The sequence below is a fragment of the Diadema antillarum genome, unplaced genomic scaffold (assembly GCF_040938485.1).
Source record: "Diadema antillarum isolate AM-2024a unplaced genomic scaffold, OU_Dant_1.0 seq00000383_RagTag, whole genome shotgun sequence".
Classification (NCBI taxonomy): Eukaryota; Metazoa; Echinodermata; class Echinoidea; order Diadematoida; family Diadematidae; genus Diadema; species Diadema antillarum.
In genome coordinates this window covers 1,816,266-1,842,415 of record NW_027271381.1, presented here as the reverse complement: position 1 = coordinate 1,842,415, position 26,150 = coordinate 1,816,266, and the positions used below count along the sequence as shown (strand labels likewise).

At 37.7% G+C, this 26,150-nt stretch overlaps 1 protein-coding gene across 1 annotated transcript in view; it reads left to right on the top strand.

Moving 5' to 3' along the window:
- The window catches only part of LOC139731737 (focal adhesion kinase 1-like), a 30,654-nt gene extending 14,503 nt beyond the window's left edge, over positions 1-16,151 (top strand). Inside the window, exons 6-12 of the mRNA XM_071642618.1 lie at positions 1,379-1,481; positions 4,405-4,632; positions 9,825-9,941; positions 11,400-11,465; positions 11,907-12,098; positions 13,431-13,565; positions 14,405-16,151. Of these exons, the coding sequence (XP_071498719.1) occupies positions 1,379-1,481; positions 4,405-4,632; positions 9,825-9,941; positions 11,400-11,465; positions 11,907-12,098; positions 13,431-13,565; positions 14,405-14,731 (1,168 nt within the window). The 3' untranslated portion in view covers positions 14,732-16,151. The remainder of the gene's footprint in view (positions 1-1,378; positions 1,482-4,404; positions 4,633-9,824; positions 9,942-11,399; positions 11,466-11,906; positions 12,099-13,430; positions 13,566-14,404) is intronic.
- Positions 16,152-26,150: the final 9,999 nt, after the last annotated feature.

The following is a 26,150-nucleotide window of genomic DNA, read 5'->3' as shown; positions in this document are numbered from 1 at the left end:
GTTATGATCAGGGCTTGGCCCATGATGGAGATGGTGATACTAGAACATGTCATATTTAGACTGTTTATTTCTACTCTAAAGTGAGGGAATATGTGGTTGACATTTGTTGGGGGAAAAAATATTTTATGCTGAATACATGCAATTTTCCCATTCCTTAACCAAAATGTGTTTGTTTCTCTGTTTTATTGTGTATGCTCTTGATCTTGAGGGTGGCAGCCCTGTGTAAATGATGATGAAGTATTAGGGTAATGAGAATGTTGACTCAGATAGATGGTAGAATTAGTTATATTGTCTCCTTTCGAAGGATTGTAAAACATCTGAGGGTAAACATGCAAAAGACATTTTCTCGTGAACATTCACAAGCATTGTGTGATACTTGTTTCCTAACTATACTATTAAATTTCTACAGTAATTTGTTATAGTGAATCATAGACTATTTACCTTGTATGTATCAACATAATTTTATAAGAAATTTGTAACAATTGTACTAACACTGTATTCATTGATTGCATATTGATATCTTCTTTCCAAGCACCTGTACAACAGCACAACGTAACATTCGAGCAATGCATTATTTTTCCTTTGTCTTGTTTACCAATACATGCAGTTGAAAGAAAATTAAACAATACTTTCAGTTGGAAATGCACTAAACTATGTCATGCATATATTTATGCTTTTCAATCAGTTTATCCATTTAATATTATTGATTTACTCAGTTTATTTCTATAATCTAACACACATTATATTGAATACGAAAAAAAAAAGCTGATGATTGATATGTTGCTATGACAATATTTCTGATTCACTGCTGTTGCATTCTTCACATCAGAAAAATCAAATGCTACAAATGTATGTAAACTTAAGTGCTTTTAAGTTAGGAATTCCTTTGTCACTGTGCATGTGATAGGTACAATTTATTGTTGAATTGATATATAATGTATATATATTTTATTCTTTTCTCTCTTTTTTTTTAAGGGGAGGAAAATTTGCAATCATTCCTATTCATCTCAATGTTAGTTACCAATCTTTATATATTCCAAATTTGTTATACTTTGTAGCTTGTATTGAGTTTATGCAAACTAGATCACAGTCTGTATGCACTTCATGAGCTCATGACTATTGGGTCATTGCTTCACAATATTGTAATCTGCTGAGTCTGATGTCTTGCTCTTCAATATAAAAAAATACCAACTAGGTATTTCTTTCCAGAAAACAGATATGATTACTGTATAGATGTTTTCGTAAAATTTGTCTCAGACCTATGAGATTCTGTAATAGTATGAAGCTGAGATGAAGGCACTCTCTAGAATGTTGTTGATGTTGAATTCGTCCATGTATCTAACACCTTGTTCCTATTAACTCTTGTTTGTGATAAAAGTGAAATTCTGGAGGAGGAGAAGGAGCAGGAGGAGGCACTGATGAAACAAGAGAAGAGACGCATACTCTCCACTTGGGGATTCCCTGAGGAGCCACCTCCAAAGGTAAAGTGCTTTCCACAAATCTGCCACACTGATGCCTTCCATATGCCATACATTTTATGTGTGTATAGTATATGTTTCATGATCAATGCTTTTGTTTTAGAGGCCTTTCAGTACTACCATTTCTTACCCAAATGCCCACTTGTTATTGTGAAGTGAAATTTTCCAGAATCACCATGAAAATTCATATCATGAGAAGTGGCATTATATGTTAATCAGGCGTGATATTCTGTAGATTTAAATACGATTTCAGATTTTTTTTTTCTCTAAAGTCTGTACACATTTTTCAATTTTCGTGTATTAAAATCACCTGAAAATTTTGATTTCCGATTTTTTTTTTCCAGAAAATGTCAATACCATCCCCGGTTATTATTTACAGGTAGTTATTAACTGGAGAGAGTTGTGGGCCATGGGGTCATAGGTCAGAGGTTAAGTGCAAACAGCGCAAATGTGACCCTGCACCACAAAACAAACAAAAAGTCGCCAGACATGGATTTTTAGTTAAGGGCATATTCTGAAATAGCAGACTCTAAGCTTTAGGACTCCCCTAACCTATCTAAATACTGGAAAGAAAGCACACACTCTGGAAAAGTGTGAACCGAGAAAAGAGATTCTGAAATACAGAGTCTATTCAAGCACTTCATCTTTACCAAGCCGTGCTAGCTGTGCGATGAAAGGGACAAAACACCTGATGTAAACCACCTGAGCAACAACAATGAAGGGATTTTCAGATTAAGCTGAAATTTGGCATGTTCCATTAACACATTCTGTCCATGATTAATGCGAACTTTCAAAGCAGTAGCGATATCCTTTTAGAAGTTATTAGTCTTGAAATTGAAGAGAGTGCTTGGGATTTCAAGAAATGAAAAGGGACCTCTAAAACATACCTGATCATTCTACTCTCCCCCAAAAAGGGTTGCAGAAAAAGTGCTAAAAACATACTTTCTCATTCATGTAATGATCCCAAATTAAAGCATAATATAGAAGAAGGATAGCTCTCTCAGAAAATATGAACAACTCAAGATTGACTCAATTGACCCATTTCTCCTGTTTTGAACTCTCACATAAATCAAGGGGTGTGACTTTTTGTTTGTTTTGTGATGCACGGTCACAAATGCTCAAATTTCACTATTCATCATATTTTTTCAAATGATTTAGGGTTAATTTATGCATTTTGTGTGTAATGTTAAACCATTTATTTTGAGGAAATGAAATCTCTTGTTCAAGGAATGTATGATATATCCACAATGTAGCCACTCTAAACATTTCAGGGCTGTGCCATCAAAGTGTCAAACATGTCATTTTGATTCCTTGCCAATCATGTGTCTCACAGCATCAAGGTGTACTTTAGGCAAACTGTATGCATGCCAGTCAACTTAAGGACATTTCTAGATTGAGTAACAGATCTGCTGGAGAAACCATTGCCAGCCAGCAGCAATCTTCTGAAGATGCTGTGTTGGATGGCCTGTGTGCCTCACGTGTAGCAAAGAGTGTTTATGAGGCATCCCATAATGCAAGCTGGAGGACTGACGGGTGTTTCATGTCAGGCAGAAATAAAGAAAAAGAAGTGTGATGCTCGTCAGTACCAATCCACAACACTGTTGGTCAGAAAGTATAGTACCTTGAATACACTCACTATTCTGGTGTTGATTTTGTACCATAGATCTACTATCATACTATGTGCTTCATTGCATTCAAGGAATCAATATGGCAGACTGGTGCCTGTATACATAATTATACAAGTTGTACACATAATTTTGATTTAAAGGATATTCCAGTGTGTCTTGTGCAGTTGCACACAAAATTACACTAAATCATCTACATGAACATAATGTGTGTGTGTGTGTGGGGGGGGGGGGGATACTATTGTGCCCTGTTGTAATCCATCCATCCATCCATCCGTCAATCAGTCAATCAGTACATTGTACACATTTTGATCAGTGATGCCCTTCAACCAGATTCCTAGTATCACCTCAAAGTGTACATCAGAAGTTCTGTAGAGGAAGTTGTCCAGGAAATGTGACCCCTAGTTTGTTGCAATGCCCGAACAGTCAAAGCTCTGGAAGAGGAAGTTCACTTGAATTCTGGGAGAAGGGTTGTTTCTGTTCTGGAAATGACAAATGACCGGAAGTGGTTCAAGTTGGTTTTCCTAACCTTCTGCACATGATCTACATAATAAAACAATAAGAACAAAATGAATGGTACTGTGTTGAATCAGTTGAACACATCCGGAATTGCTTTGTGTCAACTTTATGTGTAATAGTGCACAGCTCTGTAATTTGCAATCAGGGATTAATCACCTTTACCAAACTTGAGCAGATTGAAACAATTGCTGCTTGGTGACATAGTTGTGCATCTTTTCTGTATAAGGCGTTAATAGGATATATTGTTAATTAGGTTGTAAAGATTATGAAGTCATGATTCTGCCATTGAGGCTTAAAAATAAACCAAAACAGAAAAATTCTATTAGAAAGATAATGATTTAATTGTCGCAACCCAGCTTCATTAATGTGATACTGTATTTATTCAAGTGTTCAAGTACATTCATAACAGCTTGGTATAAATCCTCTCAGATCACATTGTTGTTACTCTTTTTTATTCGTTTTAATGGAGTAGGTGATTCCTGATCTGCCGATGTAATCCTTTGATTTCATTTACAAGGCCATAGCTCTCTTCTGATAGACATTTTTTTCCTTCTGTGTATTTGGTCAGAAAGTGTAGTTTCTAACATTTGTCAAATACATTTAGATATAATGAAAAAGGTAGAAGGAATAAACAATAATTGGTCAGCAGTCTTCACCACTAGTGATTTCTTTTTGGTGAGTGTATGTGTTATCTTATTTATTTTGTTTCTCTTTACTGTGTGGTCTTCCCTGCCCTCCTTATGTCCTCATTTTGGCCTGTCTCACCCATGGTCCCTACACAGCCATCAAGACCTGGCTTCCCAAACTATGCCAATACAGGCAATTTACTGTCCAACCAGCTCCCCTCGAGCCATTACCAAAGTACCACCAAAGTCCTACCACCCCCTCTCTCCTCCTCTACCACAATCACCACATCCTCCCCTAATACCAACACTCTCAAGGGCCCCTATTACAGCCCAACCCCGGGCTCCAATGTCATACCGGACCTGCTCAGGCCCATGAGCAGTGAGGTAAGGAACAAGAAACGTTGCATGCAACGTTGCTTGATGCATATTGCTGTCATTATTGTTAGAAGCCTGTGAATTGCATGTCCACCCATCGAGTCTGTACAATGATGTTGCAGTTTTCCCATGTAGGTTGTGTGCTTTTAATGGTTAGAATAGAAATAGTTGATTTGCAATGTGCTGTAGAGATTCTGCTGCATGAGTGTAATAGACCCCCTGTGTCAACATGAATTTCCAGGGCCTCTCTGTGCCCTTTATAAATATCTGCTTCTTTCCTCTTTTAGTGTTCATTCATGTTTCTGTAGCATATGATGATAATTCGGCAGAGCCTTTGAGGTGGAGTATTTGGTCTGTACCTAAAAACATACATGTCAAGCATGTTGTGTTTTCAGCATTGTATTCTGGTGTTTGAGAAAAGGCACTACATAATCATTTCTGACAGTATGAGGCTCTTTGATGTGTACTTGCTATCACTATCTTGTGAGGTGGTAAAGCTATGCCAAGTCCTGTTCACTTGATGACATTATTAGGTGATATCAGTCACCATCACTTTTTTCCCCTCTGCAATTTCTTTCTTTCTTTTTCTCTTTTCTTTGTTGTCATTACAATCTGACGATAAGCCCCCGAAGAAGTAGATGCTTTAAAAAAAGAGAAGAGAAGAAAAACCAAAAACAAAACCAAAAATCACAAATCACATTTCTGTAGAGAAAATGATCTTTCATAAAACTGCAAGACATGGTAGATATAAAAAGCAGTACATTTTCCTCATCCTTGCAGACAAAGCTTTCCTGTAAGATTTGATATTTGGTGTTTTTTTTCAAGGTAATGTATGAAATAAGAAATTATATAAATCGTATAAAATTCTGTAAACCAATCTGCAAATTATTTTTCAGAAAAATAACCATAAAATGATATTCATGTCACTCAAGCTGCTCTTCAGAGTGGATATGAAATGATAAGGCAGGATTGGTCAGTTTGATATACAATGACTGGTTATAGAAGTGACTGCCAAATTTTGGCCAAGTGGTTTCAGCAATAGGGGGGCAACCACATTCAGAAAACTGCTTTGTTACTCTTGTTATTTTATGGGTTACTTTACTGTTGTATCTTTTCTGCTTTCTGATTCTGTGAATTTTATTTTTTATTGAACATGGATAGCCATTTCTCACTTTAAATTTCTCATAATTGATGCCTTTCACTATGTCATGTCCCTGGTACAAAGTAACCATCAACAGAACATGTCTATTTGATTGACTAGGCCTGCCTTGCGCCAGTATATTTGTTTCTTTGTTTTTGTTTGTATTTTTTGTTTTTGTGTTATTTTTAAAATACATGGAATTATTAGATAGGACCTGGCAGAATGAAACAACCAAGAAGTTTTATCAGTAGTGTTCACATGCAGAACACAATTTGGCTCGGGATTGTGCAGTTTCAATTTAAGGGCATTTTCCTGATCGATGAAGATATTGACCTGCCATCTTTGAGATTGGAATATGTGTGTTACTTGCTTATTTTTAGCTCAGCTTTCAGCAAAAGTCAAAAGTATCTGATATGTGTCACACATACAAGGAGTAAACAGAATAATATGATTAATAAACAACCTCATGAATTTAGCCTTTCTTTGGAGATAGACATATAAATTGTCAGAATGAAAGGACAAAATGCCAATTTTCAGGTTATTCCTATAAATCCCACATGCACAGTGTGGTACAAATCACTGCTCTTTATCCTGAGACTGAGTGATTAAAAACTTCACAATCAGTATTGATTTATCTCTTTTCCTCCACTATTTCTGTGAGAATCCAAACTTCTCAGAGATATATCAGTGAGTTTGAGTTTTTAGTTAAAGGCAAATTATAGGCCTGCACTTGCATATCATTGTTATTAAAGCTTACAGTCTACTCATCAACACTTTTAAAATGTTCAGTATAACCAATATATTAAGCATTTGTGCTAGGTCACAAATGCTGATATGAACTGGTTAAAAGGAGCTGTGATTCACCCAAAACACTGAACAGAACATTGCCCAATGCTCTAAGAGTGCATCAAATTCCTTGACCTCTTGTTCTGTAGTCACAGTCTGTCATATTTGTGTGAGTAGGGAACTAAAAAATGTCTACCTTTCGTATGAAATTGCCTTCACTTCTTGGTACAGTATCATGGTAAATGCTGTTTGTGGGAAAGAAACCACTAATGACTCTCTTAGGCTGCGTTTATCAACTTTCCCAAGTTTAAACGACTTTCGAAAGCCCTTTCGATAGCCCTTTCGATAGCCCTTTCCATAGCCCTTTCGAAAGCCCTTTCCATAGCCCTTTCGAAAGCCCTGTCCACTCCCTGTACTATTAATGTGCCGCTTGTTTTCGTCGGCTGCGTTTATCAACTTTCGATAGCCCTTTCCATAGCCCTTTCGAGAGCCCTTTCCAAAGCCCTGACTGCCTGTACTATTAATGTGCCGCTTGTTTTCTAAGTAGGAACGGCGAAAAGCAATTACCATCATAAAGACATATCTTCCTTTGAGAGTGAGGAGTCATGACACAATGCCACATGAATCAATTGTCTTCCTATCTGTGAGGCAGCTCCAGTTTAGCACATACGTCAAATATTTCTGAGTAGCGGCATGAGACATGGGATCAAAGGGAATGAGACTGTTGTTACTTTATTTCTCAAACCTTGTTGGTGAGAGAAACACCTCCTTGTTCCAAGCATATGCGTGCATTACACACAGCTGTATGTATACACCTGTGTACACGTACTCGTGTGCACTTTACGTGGCGCGCGTCTTTTCAGAAACTGGAAACGCATGGTTGCGCAACGGCAGTATAGGGCGACCTAAAGGGCTTTCAAAACAGCTTTGCGTTTATCAACTTCGAAAGGCTTTTACAAACAGGTTTCTGATAACCTGTTTAGGAAACCTGTTTGGATCGTCACAAATTTCGGGCTTTCGAAAAGGCTTTCCTAAAGGGCTTTCAAAACAGCTTTGCGTTTATCAACTCGTGAAAATTCCTTGAAAGCTGTTTGGATAACCTGTTTCTGCCGAGAAAGGAGAGTTGATAAACGCACCCTTTCGTAAAAGGCTTTCCTAAAGGGCTATCAAAACAGCTTTGCGTTTATCAACTCGTAAAAATTCCTTGAAAGCTGTTTGGATAACCTGTTTCTGCCGAGAAAAGGAGTTGATAAACGCACCCTTAGTCATACTCATTATGTTTCAGCACATCTCTCCTGATCTATATCACACACAAGTGTGTTGAACTGCTTTGTGGAATCATTGTTTGATCGGATGTACAATGTATAGTTGTCATTTCACTGTATTTGTACAAGGGAAAGCTGCTTTATTATGTGATCACAGTAATTTGGGTGTGCATATGTGCATCTAGACACATATGTAACTTTAAAGAATAAAAGCTTGGATCTCAGGCAGTTTTTATTGGGTTTGTCAGTAATTTTTTTCTATTTCTGCATACATGTAGATCTGTAATGTGAATCATTGATCAGTTTCACATTGAAATATCTGTTCTTGGTACACTATACACATTAGCAATGCTGTCATTTGGTCAGTCCAAAGTACACTCCTTGCCATCATCCCCCCCCCCTCCTTTTCATCACAAATGTCAATCCATCCACAAAGGTAAAATGTGCTAGTATAGATATTAACTAAACATTTGCAACACACTAACCATCAACTTCACAGGCTTACAAGGTAGTCTGTTAGACATTGACTTCCAAGCATGTTTCTCGCAAGTCTGTAGGATAGATTAATGAAATGAACCATGACAGTCACAACTACTGGTAATTGTGCAACATGATTTTCACTTTCCTTCATCAACTCTTTAGGGAGACATGGATAAGACAAGCTGAATAATTGTAGTTGGCATCAATATGTCATGAGCTGATCATTATCTAAAAGGTGAATCCACATTTTAGAGTCTATCTGAGGCTAGAAGTAATTCTTGATGGATCTGGTGGATGTATGGAACCATACTCCAATTGATTGGTCAGTCTATGAACTTTGCTCCTTATGGCATCCTGTCCATGGTCATTCACTGAAAGGTCATGCAGCCTTACAGCATCAGTTTGGCAATGTGATTGGCTCTCAGTATTGGTTTCTACTGGAAGGTGTTTGCCAGTGTGATTTGACTGACAGTCAACATTGATAGTAGCAATTTTTACATTCAGCAATGGGCATACGAGGAACAGCCTCATGCTCTGTATGTCTGAACACAGTTTGTTCAGGCACATTTTGTAATTCAATTCAAGTCTGGGCTTTGTACCAAAAGCCTATGGGACTTCAGGATTTTAACACACTTTCACACACTACATTTTCTTCTTGCCCCAAGGATTGCTTTGTGAAAGATAAGCATAATGGGCTTGATGTACTTGTACAATTAGGATGATTGAGTGATGAATGATAAGCCATGTGGAGTGGCTACCAAACCAAGGGGTTGCTACTGTGATGATGCAAGCTTTGTTTCCATCCATAGTGGCAAGAATGTTTGCATGTTTTGTGAGAAAGTGATTATTGCTTTCATAAGTTTGAATTAGCATAATGGTGCTGAAGTGGAAGTGAAACACTATACTTTATTCGAGGTAATCTGTAAGGAAGTATATGTCATAGGCATGTATGCTGCCATGCATCAAAATGATCATAAGAGTAGCGGAACAAATTGAAGTCATAGTCAGACAACATGTTCTTTGGTGATGGCTGCAGTTCTTGTGAAACTACAACTGACTTGGGAAGAAGGCATAGTTTGAATCATCATTCTCAAATATATATATTTTTTTGACTGGTCATCACCCTGTGCATGAGTAAGATTTCTGAAATAATTTTGTAAAAAGAATACTGTGATTTTAACCAATCAGTATGATGCCATAAGTATTTCCCTATCCTAATTCACTCTGGTACCATGGAGTTGTGTGTGATTAATGTGTATATTAATACCATTAACAGATCTGTCAGTTTTGATATCATCTAATTCTATTCTAATCTGAGCAAGTTTTAAAAGTCTACCTGATTGATGCTGTCTTTTCTCCAAAAAAGACAAGATTGTGAAGTGGGGCTTTGATTTGTTGTGCATGCTGAGAATTACTACATGTCAGTTATCCACAGTGCCTCATGTTTTGAGTATGATGGTGAGATAGAAATGAAAGTCTATGAATCACCAGCTAATGGCTTATGAATTCATTGTATTGTGTTCTTTCAGGAGCGGACAGAATCCGAGAGGCAGAATGAGATGGAGCGTATAGAGGAGGCCCTACGCCAGCAGAGGCTACAGTCTGAGGCTGACTCACAGTGGTTGCATACCAGTGCACAGACTTTGGTAATTACAGAACTTCACCTAGAACAGTGTTGAATCGTAAATGATTGAAGAGCATAGAGCTCCCCAAGGATCATATAGTTCAGTGAGGGTCAGCTAGAGTATAGTGCAGCTTTATTATTACAAGTGAAGCACTCCTTCTTTGGTCTGTTCCTTTATTACAGTGCAGTCCCATTACAACAACATGGTTATAGCAAAATTTTCATGATAACAAAGTCATTTCCAAGCCCCATTGACAAAGAAAAACAAAAGAAATGTGCTTTGTTATAATGAAGAGCAGATTCCTTGGAAAATACATACTGATAGCTGAACAAACATTTACTGCATGGGTAAATGCTTCACATTGTAGAAATTGCTCTGTGTTCCCTCCCTGTGTCAAGCACTACTTCCGAGAAGAACTTGTGTTGCATCCTAATGAAATAAAGTTTGTTATTACAAAACACATAAAGCCTGGTATATCTAGATTTTTGTTGATTCAGAAATAAAATAGGCTATGTTATTTGTGGCATAATAGAATGATAGGAATCTTTGTTACTCCATAGGTTTGATAATTTTGTTTGTTTGTTTGTTTTGTTTTTTTATCCAAAAGTGAAAGAAAAGATGAGTACACTAACAAAACTTTAAAATTATGAACTTTATATTGTCTCCAGATGAATGAACCCACATACTAGGTTATGGCCCCCAAATCGGGATATGAATATCTGGTTTTGAAATGATTCAAAAGAAATTTTGCACACATGTGACTTGACGTATAGTAGTGTAGTCTGACCCATTTTCTGAAAATAGCGTGAGATGTGTTGCAGTGATGTATGAGTACATTATGACTGTAAAATCAGCAATAGACTTACAGCATGAATTGTTTTTTGTAGGTGTATTAATCATCATCAGTGATATTTCTGGTTAATATTGGTCCTATCCATGTACTAAGATGGGAGCATTACCATGAATTCTAATACTGCAATAGTACAAGAAGTACAGAAGAAATATGACATATATTTCACTAGATTTTATTTTTGTACAACATCAAAAGCTTGAATTGGCTTCTTCAGTAGGCATGAGAAGTTTGATATAAGCCTGAATACATCTAAGTTGCTAGTCAAAAGGCTGGTATTTTTCACAATAAAACAGTAAGACCGGGCCCTAGTGAATTTAGCTTTAATATGTATGTGGTGGGAAAGAAGAATATCATCTTTTGTTTGGACTGTACTGTGGAATGACTTGTATTGAGACTGGTTCTCTAAATGATCTTATGGAGATTTTTAATTTTGTGACGAATATTTGTGAGATTACACGGAGTCTGTCAGTATTATGTGGAGTATTGTAATTTGAGGGATGTAAATCATTATTCTTGACAAAACTTGTGACATGTAATCAATTTGTTTATGATGTAGCTTGAGTAGTAGCCAAGGGTATGACTCCATTACACTAATTATTGATGTGTTGATGTACCTTATTAAACAGAGACCAGGTGTAAGCCGCCCAGAAGGAGGAGAGCTCACAGACACAGAAATCAATGGTAACAAAGAGGTAAGCCATCTGTGCTTTAAAAAAAAAAAAAATCATATTTGACTTATTTATTTATTTATTTATTCATGGTTTATTGAAATCATTACTTTCTTTTACTAGAGCCCTGAATTATTTCAACTGAGTGCACCTACAGATTGCAAAAGTCATGAGACAGGAGTCGATATCTCTATTAATCCTTCCATCAAAATGTCCCCAGTTCACAGTGAGACCAGTCAGATTTCCTGAATATCCTTTGTAGAACGCCCAGACATTGGCCATTTATTGCCGTTTGATATAAACCGTAAACCTTAAACATTGTCTTTCAGAATGATGGACTAGTGTCTTGTGTTTACTGCCAGAGTTATTGTTGTAGAGCTGATATTCATGAGTCAATGATTGTCCTATTTATGCTGCTTTGTACATAGTTTTACAGCCTTGAGATGGTGTCATTCATTCCTGTAGGGCTATGCCAGTGTTGGAGGGGAGACAAGTCAGCCACTCTATGAAGCCTTCAACCAGCAGTCTGGGCCGGGAGGAGTGAAGCCTAGCCTGGCCTCAGATGAGGTCTTCCAAGAAGCTGGACCTCAGGCAGCGGAGAGAAGCAATGCAAGCAAGCCTCAGCAGCCTCCCCAGCCCCTACCCATCAGTTCACAGGTGGGTTTCCTTCACTCTTCACCACCACCATTATTTTTATTCTGACAAAAATGCTTGTAGCTTTTGGAACAAAGGACAGGGCTAGCAGTCTTAAAAAACTTTGAAAAGTCACAAAAGGTCAAGTATGTTTTCCCTTGCTTGGAAACATCTTGGAAAGGTTCACAACCAAAGAATAATGAAAGAGTTGTGAAATATGATGATATTGAAATTTTGCCCACCTGTTCTTCTAAAGAATGATTTTATGATATGTTTCCATCTGAATGCCAAGCTACTGTTTATCTTCAGTTGCTGCATTTGCTCATATGATGTTGTTTTACAAAAAAGAAAGAAAGAGAGAAAAAAGTCCAAATCATCTAAAATCTCTGATCTAAGTAAAAACAAACCCTGGTTGATTCTTAGCAGGAACCTCAGTTTGCTCCTTTGTATAGATCAAAAAGCCAACATCATACATTCTGTGTATCAACTTTCTTGCAGGCCGTACTTCACAATTGTCAATCCCAGTAGGTTTACCTTATATGAGGCAAAATAGTATATATTTATACATCGCATTTTGTTCTCAGATAGGGGATTTGACATAGTTTGAAGTCAAGTACAGCAGCAACAGCCATGTCATAATCAAAGGGTGAATTTCAATTTGTATGTTGTTGGGTTTTTTTTTTTTCAGTGGACATTATTTCTGTTCTTTTACATGCCTACGATTAATCAGTGTTTCATAATTACCTCTGCCAAGGGAGGAGGTTATGTTTTCATTACCGCTGGTTTGTTCGTTCGTTTGTTAGCTAGTTAGCTTGTCCGTGTGCAAAATAACTAAAAAAGTAGTGAACGGATTTTGATGAAACTCGCAGGAAAGCTTTAGAATGATACAAGTAACAGATTACTAAATTTTGGTAGTGATCCAAGAATTTTGGGGGAATTTATGAAGGATTTTTGATATTTTGGCAGGTAGGGTCAATGAACTTGGGAGTTCAGGCTGTGCGTATTTGAGGTTTGCAAGCGAGCATGAAAGTGCGTGCTCTAGTTTCTGCTAGGGCGAGGCGCGCCATGCAGCTGAGGGTTTATGACGTAACAAAGGCTTCTATATTGGGAAATCGGGCAACTTTCAGCACACAATGCCATAAGTACATATGAATGGAAATCACTGATATCTCTATGGAAGAATAAGATCAGTAGTGGAAATGAGCTGCATGCTTGGCGGAGGTCTGCGCTCTCAGAGTGCTTCTCTAGTTCTGTGTGTTTTTATCAAATTGAAATGTAATGTCTACACTGAATGATGCAGTGACCACTTGCCAATGTTACCTCTATTTTTAAATTTTGTTCTTGTTTGCTGGTTAGATTGCACCAACGCTGGACATGGACCGAACAAATGACTATGTATTTGAGCATACCACACAAGTTGTACGGGCAGTCATGGAGATGGTCAACATGGTGCATGCAGTGAAGTCTGATCAATATGTTAACCTTGTCAGGGTTAGTGTCTAATATTACAATTTCTCTCTAATAACCATGAACATAAGCTTGTCGTGTGTATCCAAGCACTGAAAATTAAGCTTGTCTCATGTACTGTCTGGTATGGAACTTGTCTGTTAATGGGGGTAGAACTTGCAGTAATGATGCTTCTTTATCAGTCCATTAATGTGGTTCTCTATCCTTATTCCATCACTTGTGAAATCGTCTCATTAGTCCCAAATCCTCAAATGTTACGCCTGCAATAAGTTCCATCATCACTTATGAAATGGCAGAGTTCATTCAAATTTATTTCTTTTAGTAGTAGACTTCTATATCATAGAGCATTTCATAAGTAGTAAGGCTATAGCTAGTAAACTGCAGAGTTGATGTCAAAGTTTTAGTATTGATGATACTTGGGTATACTCTGGCATGTGGAGTGTTTTATAGTCAAGATCATAATATTACATTCTGAATTTTTAGTCTTAAGTGTGTGTGTGTGTGTGTGTGTGTGTGTGTGTGTGTGTGTGTGTGTGTTTTGTAGCTTGTACAAATATGTTATGTGTTATCTAATGTAATTATATTAAAGTACAGGAGATTTTGTTTTTTCAATTTCTTTTTTTTTTAATTTGAGTAGCATGCCATATTATGCATAGGCTTTGAAAGCCAAGTTCTCTATTACTGATAGTTATGTGTTTTAGTCATTCTAATTGTAATGATATAATAATTTTTGTCCTTTGTGGCTGTAAGGGCATTTTTGCAATTACATGTACATTGTCCTCAGAGAACTGATAGTTCTTTGCTAATAGAGTGTGGTACGAAAAAAATTGATGTGTTATTTCTAAACTTATCTGTTTGTCTAGGATATCGGACTAGCGCTAAAGAACCTCCTGGGCAGTGTAGACATCCTGTATGGAGACCTACCACCTGAAACGCACCGTGGCATTCAAATGGCCCACAAAGTGTTAAGCTCAGACATGGGTGAGCTGATAACTGCTATGAAGTTGGCCCAGAAGTACGCCACCACCACACTGGACCAGGAGTACAAACGTGGCATGCTTTCAGCAGGACACATCCTGGCAGTGGATGCTAAAAACCTCCTGGATGCCGTTGACACAGCTCGCCTGCAGGCCCATGACTTGATGACAGACAGCCCATTGGCTGGGACTAAAGAGGAGTTGCAGAGCTGAGGCAGACTGTGCCAAGAGACAGTTACCATTATTGACATCGACTTGATGGAAGAGCACTGCTTCTATTGCAACTTGTTAGCCAGCAGGATGTTAGCTATGTCTTGCACAATTCTGACAAGTATGCACTAAGTTCTGATGACTGGAAATGTCCTGCTGATGGAAAAGATACACTGTATTTGTTTCCATAGCAGCTTCTTAGCTCCTAGCTTTGATGTGAATAATACAAGCATCAGTGAGAATGGTGCAGTGTTCCTGCCATCTCTACTTGTTCCCAGCCTTAGAACTCTGACCTCATCTTACTTGGAGGTTAATTGAATGACATACAGAATTGAGATATGCTTTTACTGCAACGTTGCAAATACAATAGTTGGAACCGTGGATCGCATGGCTACAGTGGCAAGTCATTCTAGATATAGAGCTGCTTTTCATTGTGTTCAAAATGGATTAACTGTTGAACTTTCATCCATTATTTATCACACATCTCATGTACAGTGTTATTTTGAACCTCTTGGAAAGTGACTGTGTAGTGCTTGCACGACAGTTTGGCTGCCGTACCAGTGAAGAGAAAGCATTTTTTTTTTTTTCAATGTGTCAGAACACTTCTTGCAATTTATGACACTGGCTGATGTTCATATTTCTTAGTTTGTTCAATGACATTTGAAGATGCATTAATGATGGCTGTAATACCTTAAACAATAAATATCTTACTCCATAATGATGCATTTTACACCATGTTCCCAGCGGCCACGGCACTCACATTTCAGGCCACCGTGGCAAAAATGGGATGGACATGAGACAAGGCGGTGAGACGGGATAAGAAAACGTAATGGGCAGTGATTGCTGTGGATACCGTGTCAGATTTTTAAACTGTCAAAAAAATTTGCCACAGCAGTCCCGGTGCTAATGAGAAACCTCGTAGGCCTTAATGAAATGGGGTGAATGCAACAAAACACACATACCAGGCCGTAACAAAACTTGGAGGCGGTCCGTAGTGGGGATGCAACAGGAAATATAGTGTAGTCTAGCCTGACCAGATGCTGTGAGAACGGCATCTGATAGGTACATGCTCAATGGAAAGAGGACTAGAATGAAAAAGACTAGAATACATAAGGGAAAAATAGGAGAATGTCTCATCTACCCACGGCGCAGTATGTTTCGGGCAAATGAGGCTGCCATGGCCACTAGGAACATGGTGTAAACACAGCATTAAATACCAGAACTAACTTCTTTATTCAGACTCCAGGATGACCTTTCTGTAAATTAAAAAAAGCTAAGAATGACAAAACCATAAATGCTGTCAACTTTGCCAGAGTCAGATTACTGTAAGAAGCAGAAATCTTTTTGTTCTCAGTTCCAGTTAAGTGTCAACTCGTATGAAACCAGTTGCACTTGATTTTGTTACTTTTTTTTTACTTCTTGTACTTCAGGCGTTACCAAGATGAATAAAGATGCCTAAAAACCAAAAACAAAAACAAAGCATCATGTGTGACAAAACGACAGGAAGTCAGTCTGTATGTGTAAAACTTTGAATAACAGTGCTTATACAGTAAACCTCGGATAAGTCGACGTCGAGTGAGTCGAAAATCACTTAACTCGAAGCAAAATAAAAAGTCCAGATTTTTCCCTATGTATTTTCTCTAAGAAATATTTGGATAAGCCGAAGTACGAGAGTCGAATTTCGGCTGTGTCGAAGTAAAACATTCAGTCCCTTTTGTACGAAATTCACGTAATTTACATCACTTGAGCCGAAGAAGATTTCTCTGGCATTCTCTTTACATTTAGAGGAGAACAAAAAAAAATCGGCATGTCGCAGAACCCCGTCCCTGACCTGCTGCAGGTAAGCATGCACACTCACCGTACCGCTCCGCACACATGTCGAATACATACACATGTATACATGTATACACACAGCACATCCATACTTTATCCATGTCAAGCCAGAACTCCTTGGTCAACCAATCGCTGCTTTACTATTTTAGTGACAGGCCAAGTGGGCGGAGCTTGTTTGTGCGTGCCCGTCTGGCTGTATAGTTTTGTTCAATGGAGGTGGGATGGGCCTGGGAGAGTGTTTGTCTCAGGGTAGGTTGACAGAGATGGCTACCTATGTTGCACCATAGACATAGCACATGCACATTGCTACATTAGCGCAGACATTCTCAGAACTACGTTAAACTACTAGTATTGATACAAATTCCATGTTCAATTTAGAACAAACTAAGAACATTATCTTCAAGAACAGACAAATTTGAATGCAAACACACACACGCACACACACACACACACACACATGCATGCAAATGTACTATAATACATGTACATAACTGTGAGTCGAAAAAAAATCGACTCTCGCGAGAGTCGAAGTTCACTTAAGTCGACGCATTTTTGTCAGTCCCGAGAGCTTCGACTCATGCGAGGTTTACTGTACATATATTTTGTGTGATGTTTAACATGAATCATCTTGTCACAATGCTTGAATGCTTGACATCAGAAGTTTGATGCCTTGTCTCATGAAAACATTTTGAGACTGACTCTACTATACATAAAAACCTCATATCTTATGAAGTACTGTGCTTATCAATTAATAATGTACAGTATGTACATTCTTAACTTGGCCAATGTGAAGACATTTGAAAATGACCTAATTCATCTTGCACATATTCATCTACTGATAGGTTGGAGTATATTTGGAATGTTACATGATGCAATTGTTCAACAACTAATAGACAATTCCATTTCTATGTTGTACATAAAGCTCTCTTCAATGTAGAAAGGAAGTTTTTAACGTCATTTTGGAGAGATGAGTCACAGGATTTTGCAGTTCCTGGAGTCAGCTTATGAAAGTTATTTGATTATTTTGGGCATTTCTTTTTTGTTCCATATTGCAGTCAGAATTGTACAGAATTGTAGATTTAATGTATGTGCCTATACTTATACAATTTGCACAATAATGTGTTTTTAATGCCAAAAGACCACAGAGTTATGCTGCATCCTATTTTTGCTGATGTGAACCTGGGCACAGTTTCATGGAAGTTGTCAGCCCTGAGGAGTGGTCAGTCTGTGACATTTTGAGTAATATCCTTGATTATGATTGGCTGAGCAGCTTTTGTTACTGACTGGTGCTGTAGTAAATGTCAGGGCTGACAACTTTCATGAAATGGTACCCAGGTCATGTTTCAGAACTGTAAAGTCAGACACACTCAACAAATTTTAGTTGTGAGCATATAGGTCACAAACCTCATCATATCTTTTGTTGTTTGCCATTGCATGTGACTTATTCCTTTTCTTGTTTTCTTTATTTTTTTCTTTTTGCAAACGCCTGCATCCAACTAGACCAATTACCAGGGTATGCTGAATTTTATTATAACTACACTTGTATGCTTTTACTGAGTACACATCCACCAAGTTCAAATATTTTGAATCCTGTATATTGTCAAGAGAACAAAGTCATTAAACTATAGCATCAGAGTTTTGTGGTAGGTATTTTGTTCCATCTATTAATAGAAGTGAACATGCAGAGACTCAGTTTTTTATGTAAAGCAAAGACATTTTCTGTATCAGTACTATTAAAAAAGGGAAATGGACACACATAAATCACCTGCATGGAGAGTAGTGGAAGTTTTAGTCAGAAATAATTGATGGGGGCAGTGAAGTATATGTCATATGCACAGTTATTGTTTTAGTCATTTCAGTCAGCAAAACAGTCAGCAAAACTTTTTTGTTTGTTTGTTGTAAAGTCAATGAACTGGACCATTTGAAACAATACAAAATTCATGATCACAACCTACCAATGGATGTGACATTCATAAGAGGATTGCATAACATACTCTGTGGTCTTTTGTAACATAATTTGATCATTCTTTTCCTCATCAGAAGACGTGCCTGCAATAGCTGTATGAGTGATTGTTTGTGTCCAACCTACAACACATGTACAGTGTTCTTATGCATTTTTGATCAAAAAGGAAAACACAGAAAAATATAAATATATATATTCAAATATATTTCAAACTTATTTATTTATACATATTACAGTGTTTGTATGGAATTTTGTTTGTTTCATTTTCTTCTTGTTATTTTTACTTGTGTTTTGTTAACCACGGAAATTGCACAAGCTTGTTTGATATTTTTGGGAATACTGCAACCCTAGTCTGTAGTTATGTTTAGTGCAATTGAGGCTGTAGAAAAGGTATTCCTTAGAAAACACAGCATTTGTGTTTAGTACATGGTATGGAGCAATGCACATACTCTTGAATAGGATTAATCTGAAAACTGTAATGGTTTTGAATTTCCTTAAAGCTCAGCAAGCATGCACATATATCTTGTACGTATGGTACTGCTTGCAACTTATGTAGCTGTGTAATTAGTAAAGTTAACAGTGCAGTGCTGGTACTTTAGAACTATGAGTATACCCATTCTATGGGGATATCCATTTGTAAATGAAAAATGATAAATTGCTGCGTATTTATTATTCATATGAAGACATATCTCCTGTAATAGAGTTGTGTAGATTTGTTGCTACATGAAGGACTGCATCTCTTCATGCACTAAAATTGGCCACAAATCATCTGTGTTTTCTGAAGATTGTACTGTTTATGATGTAAGCAGCAGTGGAAACACTATAGCATTATATCATGTGTCCTTCATTGAAATAGTACTGTGTAATATAGACTACAACCTTTAGAAAGCACATTCATTCAGGGGAAGGCATACAAAAATTACAATGAGTGTAAAAGATCATGCAATGACATGTTTGGTGAATAAATCACTGTGTATAAATGACATTACATGCTGTGCGAATCTGTTTTATCTTGTTTCACCAACAAATTACTGGAACTTAGTTGGAAATGATCAGATTAAAAAAAAAAAGATTCTTATACATTCTTGATCATGTATATCAACTAACACCAGCTAAATGTAAAATTGTTCATTGCCATGCAATGGAAGTGTATCCCCCAGGTCATTACACCGTACCAACTAACATCAGCTAAAACTAAAATTGTCCATTGCCATGCAACAGAAGTGTATCCCCCCAGGTCATTACACCATACAAACTAACACCAGGTTAGTCATAAAAGCAAAGTGCAGCTCAATAATACTAGTTTTATACCATTTTGTGTGTGTGTGTGTGTGTGTGTGTGTGTGTGTGTGTGTGTGTGTGTGTGTGTGTGTGTATCAAACAATTTAAATATTTTTGCCTTCCCTCGGATAGGAAACTTTGAAATGGTGTAACATTATGTGACAAGCATGCTCTTGCATAAACAAAAGCAAAATACTTTGTCAATCACCCATCTTAATCTGGGTGCCAAGGGCAAAGTACATGCACCCTGTATACTGACATCATAAAGTACAATGTCTATATACAGAAATCTCTTCTAATGTTGGTTTACGAGTGTGTACTACATTGTATCACCATGCACGATTTGGCAGGAAAATGTAATTCCCTTAGTTTTCATGCAAGTACATGTACCGGTACAGTGAAAACCTGAAGAAAGTGTTTGATTGATTGATTGATTGATAGATCGCTCGATTGGTCGTGAAAGAGAGAGAGGGGGTTTTAGAAGGAGAGAGAGAGAGAAATGTTGTAGACAGACATACAGTCCAGATGAGCAGAAGAAAACAGGAGAGATAGGAAGCAAGAGTTCCATGGAGACAATCATCTTAGATGATCCATGAGGAGTAATATCACATTAGGATTTAGGTGTGCTCAGTAGAGACAACTGATTGGAAAAAGATGCAAGAAAACCACTTCGTCCATGTTTGCTATCCTCCCCCCCCCCCCAAAAAAAAAAAAAAAAAAAAAAAAAGAATTCATTGAGTTAGAAGTCTACAACGGCTGGAAATTACAGCTTAGCACATGGCAATACAAGTGCCATTGTAATCATTTAATGTATTGTACAACTGTCATAAACATGGTAAGACTAGTTCCTAGGCAAATCCATACTGAGGGGCTACCTGGTACCTAACTTGCTGTACATGTAATATAGCAACTACCGGTACAGATGTAAATGCTGCATTTTAAGTCAAAGTTACATGAACTGAATTTTGCCTGAAACAAGGCCAAACGAAGTCCTGGGGGCATTTCATGAAGCGTTTTGTCAGATATTTCGTCTGACAAACTGTTAAAACCTACAGAAGTCCTTGCATCTGATTTGATGACATCAAATTTGTCCGACAAAGTTTTCGGACAAAATGCTTCATGAAATGCCCTCCTGACTTTCCTCCATGCATTCATTTACAAAAAAATTTGGGTGAGTTAAAGAGAGAGAGAAAAAAAACAAGAACAAAAAAAAAAAACCCCTTTTCCCCTTCTACAAAATCTAATCTGATCAGTCAAAGTGGTTGCATCTTTCCCTAAATCTCACAAACTTACATCACACTTCATTCGGCATTATGTGATACAACTCCAGTGCATTCTTCTTTTCTGCCTCTGTACTTAATACATAAAGTTTGTTTTTTGTTTTGCACCCAGTGTTGTCTGCATACAATGTGTATATTACCTTGGGATGGCTGTGGTGATTGCTGGTGGATTATGAAGACTCACTGGTTGTGGATGGCCCTGCTGTCTAACCTCAATATTAGCTAGTGAAGTAGCAATGATGCGCAATTGAAATGTGATCACATGCACATGCGCACATGTTAATGTATGAATTAATTAGTGCGACCTCTGTTATATCATATTTAGCAAAATGTATTTCCATGTGATGTTCGACCAATACGGGATTTATCGGTACCTATAAAGTGAGTGGTACCTGTAAGTTTAAAGGTCAGCCATTTGAAAAATGCAGAGAAGAGGGTAATTCTCTGACTTTCATTTAACACCATGCATATACCATCACTACCACTGATTACCGTAAAAATTAGATGCTCCTGGAGGTGATACAACAGATACAAAATCCATTTTTCCAAGTTTTTTTTTTTAATCTGAAATTTTGCTAATCCATTCAAAAAATAAATGGTAGCTTGTATATTTCTATTCAAAATTTAAAGAATGGGTGATATCACTCACTCCTCACCTTTTATGCACCAACGCCTTTGACGTGTCCACCTCCCCTGTTGACACAAATCTGTGAATGACGTTGTATGTCTAGCACTGCCCTTCTTGCCATTGCAGGATTACAATGAAGAACATCGATCTCACACTGTATACTGTAAAACGAGAAATTTTCGCATGCATTTTAATTTCGTGAATTTCGCGAGCGCCAAAATTCGCGAAATTAGAATGCATGCGAAAGTTTTTGTCTACACTACATGCATTGAACACCAGTGGCAATTCGCGAAAATTTCATGCCACGAAAAGGGCTGTCGGCTCCAATTCGCAAAAATTTCATGCCGCGAATATATCATGTTTTACAGTATGCGCACCTGCAAGTCATTCAGATCACGGAGTGGTGATGTGTACACCCTGCTCAATAGGTATCCACAGAGGAAAAAGTCACAAGGCGACAAGTTGGGGGATCATAGAGGGCTAGAGGCCATTCGACCTCTTGATTAAGGGCTATACCATGTGTTAGCCCAACAGATCTACCAGCCTTGCACACGCATCGCATAGACGGTGAACTGGAGCACCATCTTGCACCCACCAAAGGTGCCGAAACAATCCACAATCCTCTCTTTCAAAGTTCTCCTCCAGTTGAGGGACACTGTCTTTGCTGATCATGTTTAACTCTTAATGTGCCAGACCCAAAACCCTTAACATGCCAGACGTTTTTACCCAACGGCACAAAGTTTGTGAACTGGATTGACAATGTATTTAAAACTGCCATATCTTTGAAACTATTGACTGTTTTGAATTGAGTTCTACACAACAAATATCAAGAAATAATTGTTCTTTCGTGTCATGTAGTCAGTTTGCTGTAATGTCTATCTGAACCGGGAGGGGGGGGGGGGGGGGGGGGGGGGGGGGTGTTTCATCAACGTTTGTCAGCGCTGACAACTTGAATCACCATAGTAACAGTCAGTGACCAGAGCATCTCAGCCAATCAAAACCAAGGATTTTGCTGAAATTGTCAGCGCTGACAACTGACAAACGTTGATGAAACACCCCCCTGAAATATTGCAGAAATAATCGATATCATTAAAAAACAAGGAAAAGTAGAATTTACGCGGTGCGTAATATATGTCCCCGCCGGAAGTAGCATTTTGTAGCAAAATGTACAATACAGGTCACAAATCAAGGTCAAAATTCTGTGTAGAAGTTTTGAAGCCCTCACCTGCTGCCATCACATAAAGCAAACGGAATCGAAATCGGGTTAGAAATGGCGAAGGAGTAGCATTTTGCAGCCATTGCACAATATAGGTCAAAAATCAAGGTCAAAGAAGTCAAAGGTCAAAATTCTGTGTAGAAGTTTTGAAGCCCTCACCTAGTGCCATCACATAAAGCAAACGGAATCGAAATCGGGTTAGAAATGGCGAAGGAGTAGCATTTTGTAGCAAAATGTACAATACAGGTCAAAAATCAAGGTCAAAGGTCAAAGAAGTCAAAGGTCAAAATTCTGTGAAGAAGTTTTGAAGCCCTTACCTATTGCCATCACATAAAGCAAACAGAATCAAAATCGGGTTAGAAATGCATGGTGAAGGAGTAGCATTTTGTAGCCAATGTACAATATAGGTCAAAAATCAAGGTCAAAGGTCAAAGAAGTCAAAGGTCAAAATTCTGTGTAGAAGTTTTGAAGCCCTCACCTAGTGCCATCACATAAAGCAAACGGAATCGAAATCGGGTTAGAAATGGCGAAGGAGTAGCATTTTGTAGCAAAATGTACAATACAGGTCAAAAAATCAAGGTCAAAGGTCAAAGAAGTCAAAGGTCAAAATTCTGTGAAGAAGTTTTGAAGCCCTTACCTATTGCCATCACATAAAGCAAACAGAATCAAAATCGGGTTAGAAATGGTGAAGGAGTAGCATTTTGTAGCCAATGTACAATATAGGTCAAAAATCAAGGTCAAAGGTCAAAGAAGTCAAAGGTCAAAATTCTGTGTAGAAGTTTTGAAGCCCTCACCTAGTGCTATCACATAAAGCAAACGGAATCGAAATCGGGTTAGAAATGGCGAAGGAGTAGCATTTTGTAGCAAAATGTACAATACAGGTCAAAAAATCAAGGTCAAAGGTCAAAGAAGTCAAAGGTCAAAATTCTGTGTAGAAGTTTTGAAGCCCTCAACTAGTGCCATCACATAAAGCAAACGGAATCAAAATCGGGTTAGAAATGGCGATCGTAGCAAAATGTACAATATAGGTCAAAGGTCAAGGTCAAAGGTCACAACTGAAATTCTGTATAGAAGTTTCAAAGCTCCCACATAGTGCTATCATATAAAGTAAACAGAATCAAAATTGGCTCATAAATGACAGAGAAGTAGCAAATTGAAGATTTACACACACACGTACGGAGCCAGTTTCATAGTCCCCTGCTCGAACTTGTTCGGCGGGGACAATTATTATAAATTTGTGTGTAGTATGGAAAGAGTCAGTTGTGATTTTTCTTCAATAGAATGCTCCCATGACTCTGTGAGAGTTTTAGAGCTACATTTCCTCTTCTAAATGATAACAAGGAAAAATAGAAATTACGCTGTGCGTAATATATGTCCCTGCCAGAAGTAGCATTTTGTAGCAAAATGGACAATATAGGTCAAAAATCAAGGTCAAAGGTCAAAGAAGTCAAAAGTCAAAATTTTGTGTAGAAGTTTTCAAGCCCTCATCTAGTGCCATCACATAAAGCAAACGGAATCGAAATCGGGTTAGAAATGGCAAAGTAGCATTTTGTAGCAAATGTACAATGTAGGTCAAAAATCAAGGTCAAAGGTCAAAGAAGTCAAAGGTCAAAAATTTTGTGTAGAAGTTTTGAAGCCCTCACCTAGTACCATCACATAAAGCAAACAGAATCGAAATCGGGTTAGAAATGGTGAAGGAGTAGCATTTTGTAGCAAAATGTACAATACAGGCAAAAAATCAAGGTCAAAGGTCAAAGAAGTCAAAGGACAAAATTCTGTGTAGAAGTTTTGAAGCCCCTACCTAGTGCCATCACATGAAGCAAACGGAATTGAAATCGGGTTAGAAATGGTGAAGGAGTAGCATTTTGTAGCAAAATGTAAAATACAGGTAAAAAATAAAGGTCAAAGGTCAAAGAAGTCAAAGGTCAAAATTCTGTGTAGAAGTTTTGAAGCCCTCACCTAGTGCCATCACATAAAGCAAACAGAATCGAAATCAGGTTAGAAATGGCGAAGGAGTAGCATTTTGTAGCAAAATGTACAATATAGGTCAAAGGTCAAGGTCAAAGGTCACAACTGAAATTCTGTGTAGCAGTTTCAAAGCTCCCATGTAGTGCTATCATATAAAGCAAACAGAATCAAAATTGGCTCATAAATGACAAAGTAGCAATTGAACATTTTGAACACACGGACGCACACACATACACACGGACACACACACGTACGGAGCCCGTTTCATAGTCCCCTGCTCGAACTCGTTCGGCGGGGACAACAAATTTGTCTTCTAGAGTTGTATAATTCCAAAGATATTGGCAGTTCAATTTGTCTTTTCAATTTCTTTTTCTGCCTCGGTATTTCAATCCCAAATCCGAGTCCTCCATCTTGTACATGTATATTTTCTACATCGCACTACAGCCAGCGCTGCATGTTGTAAATGCGTGTGTGTATGCATTGTGTGTGCTAGAGTACAAATGTACACTGTATGTGCCGCAAGTGTACGGCCCTATGCATGCATGTATCATCATGACCATAGATGTGAGGCAATCACCCACTTTGTTGCGATTGGCTTTCTACTGGGGATTTCATAATCTCCACACACGCACACATTACATGTATGTGTATAAATATAAAATGTCACACAGCATTATGCGTAACATGCTTTAATCTTCCATACAAAAGTCAAGCTTGCCAGAACCATCACATCACATACCTATTCAGAGACGATCATGACACGATCATTTCCATGACTGCAAACTACATAATCAAACAGTCACTGAAAAACATGTTCTAAAAATTGCATGTCATTCGTGAAAACATCATTTTACACATAAATAAAGGTAATTCTCTCACACACACAATAAAGTAATCACTATTAATTAAAAAATGATCTGTAGCCCCATGCAATTAGTGTCTTTATGTTGTTTTTATTACGTTAACCGATATAACAAGATACCGGCTATAGCGAGGAACTGCCTGGTTCTGACCTCTGCATTATATCAAGTTTCCCTGGACATGATTATGTTGGTGTATAAGAGACAGAAAGTTTAATGTGTAATATCTCACCCTTTCCTGAAGTAGACAATAATCTTCATGGTATGTTCACACAAAACTGACATTCAGAATATACTTGCTCTTGTAACAACTCTCTTTTAAAACTGTATATTAAAAAAAAAAATTCTATGTAAACACATCACTGCATAGACAAAAAACATAAATGCAAGATA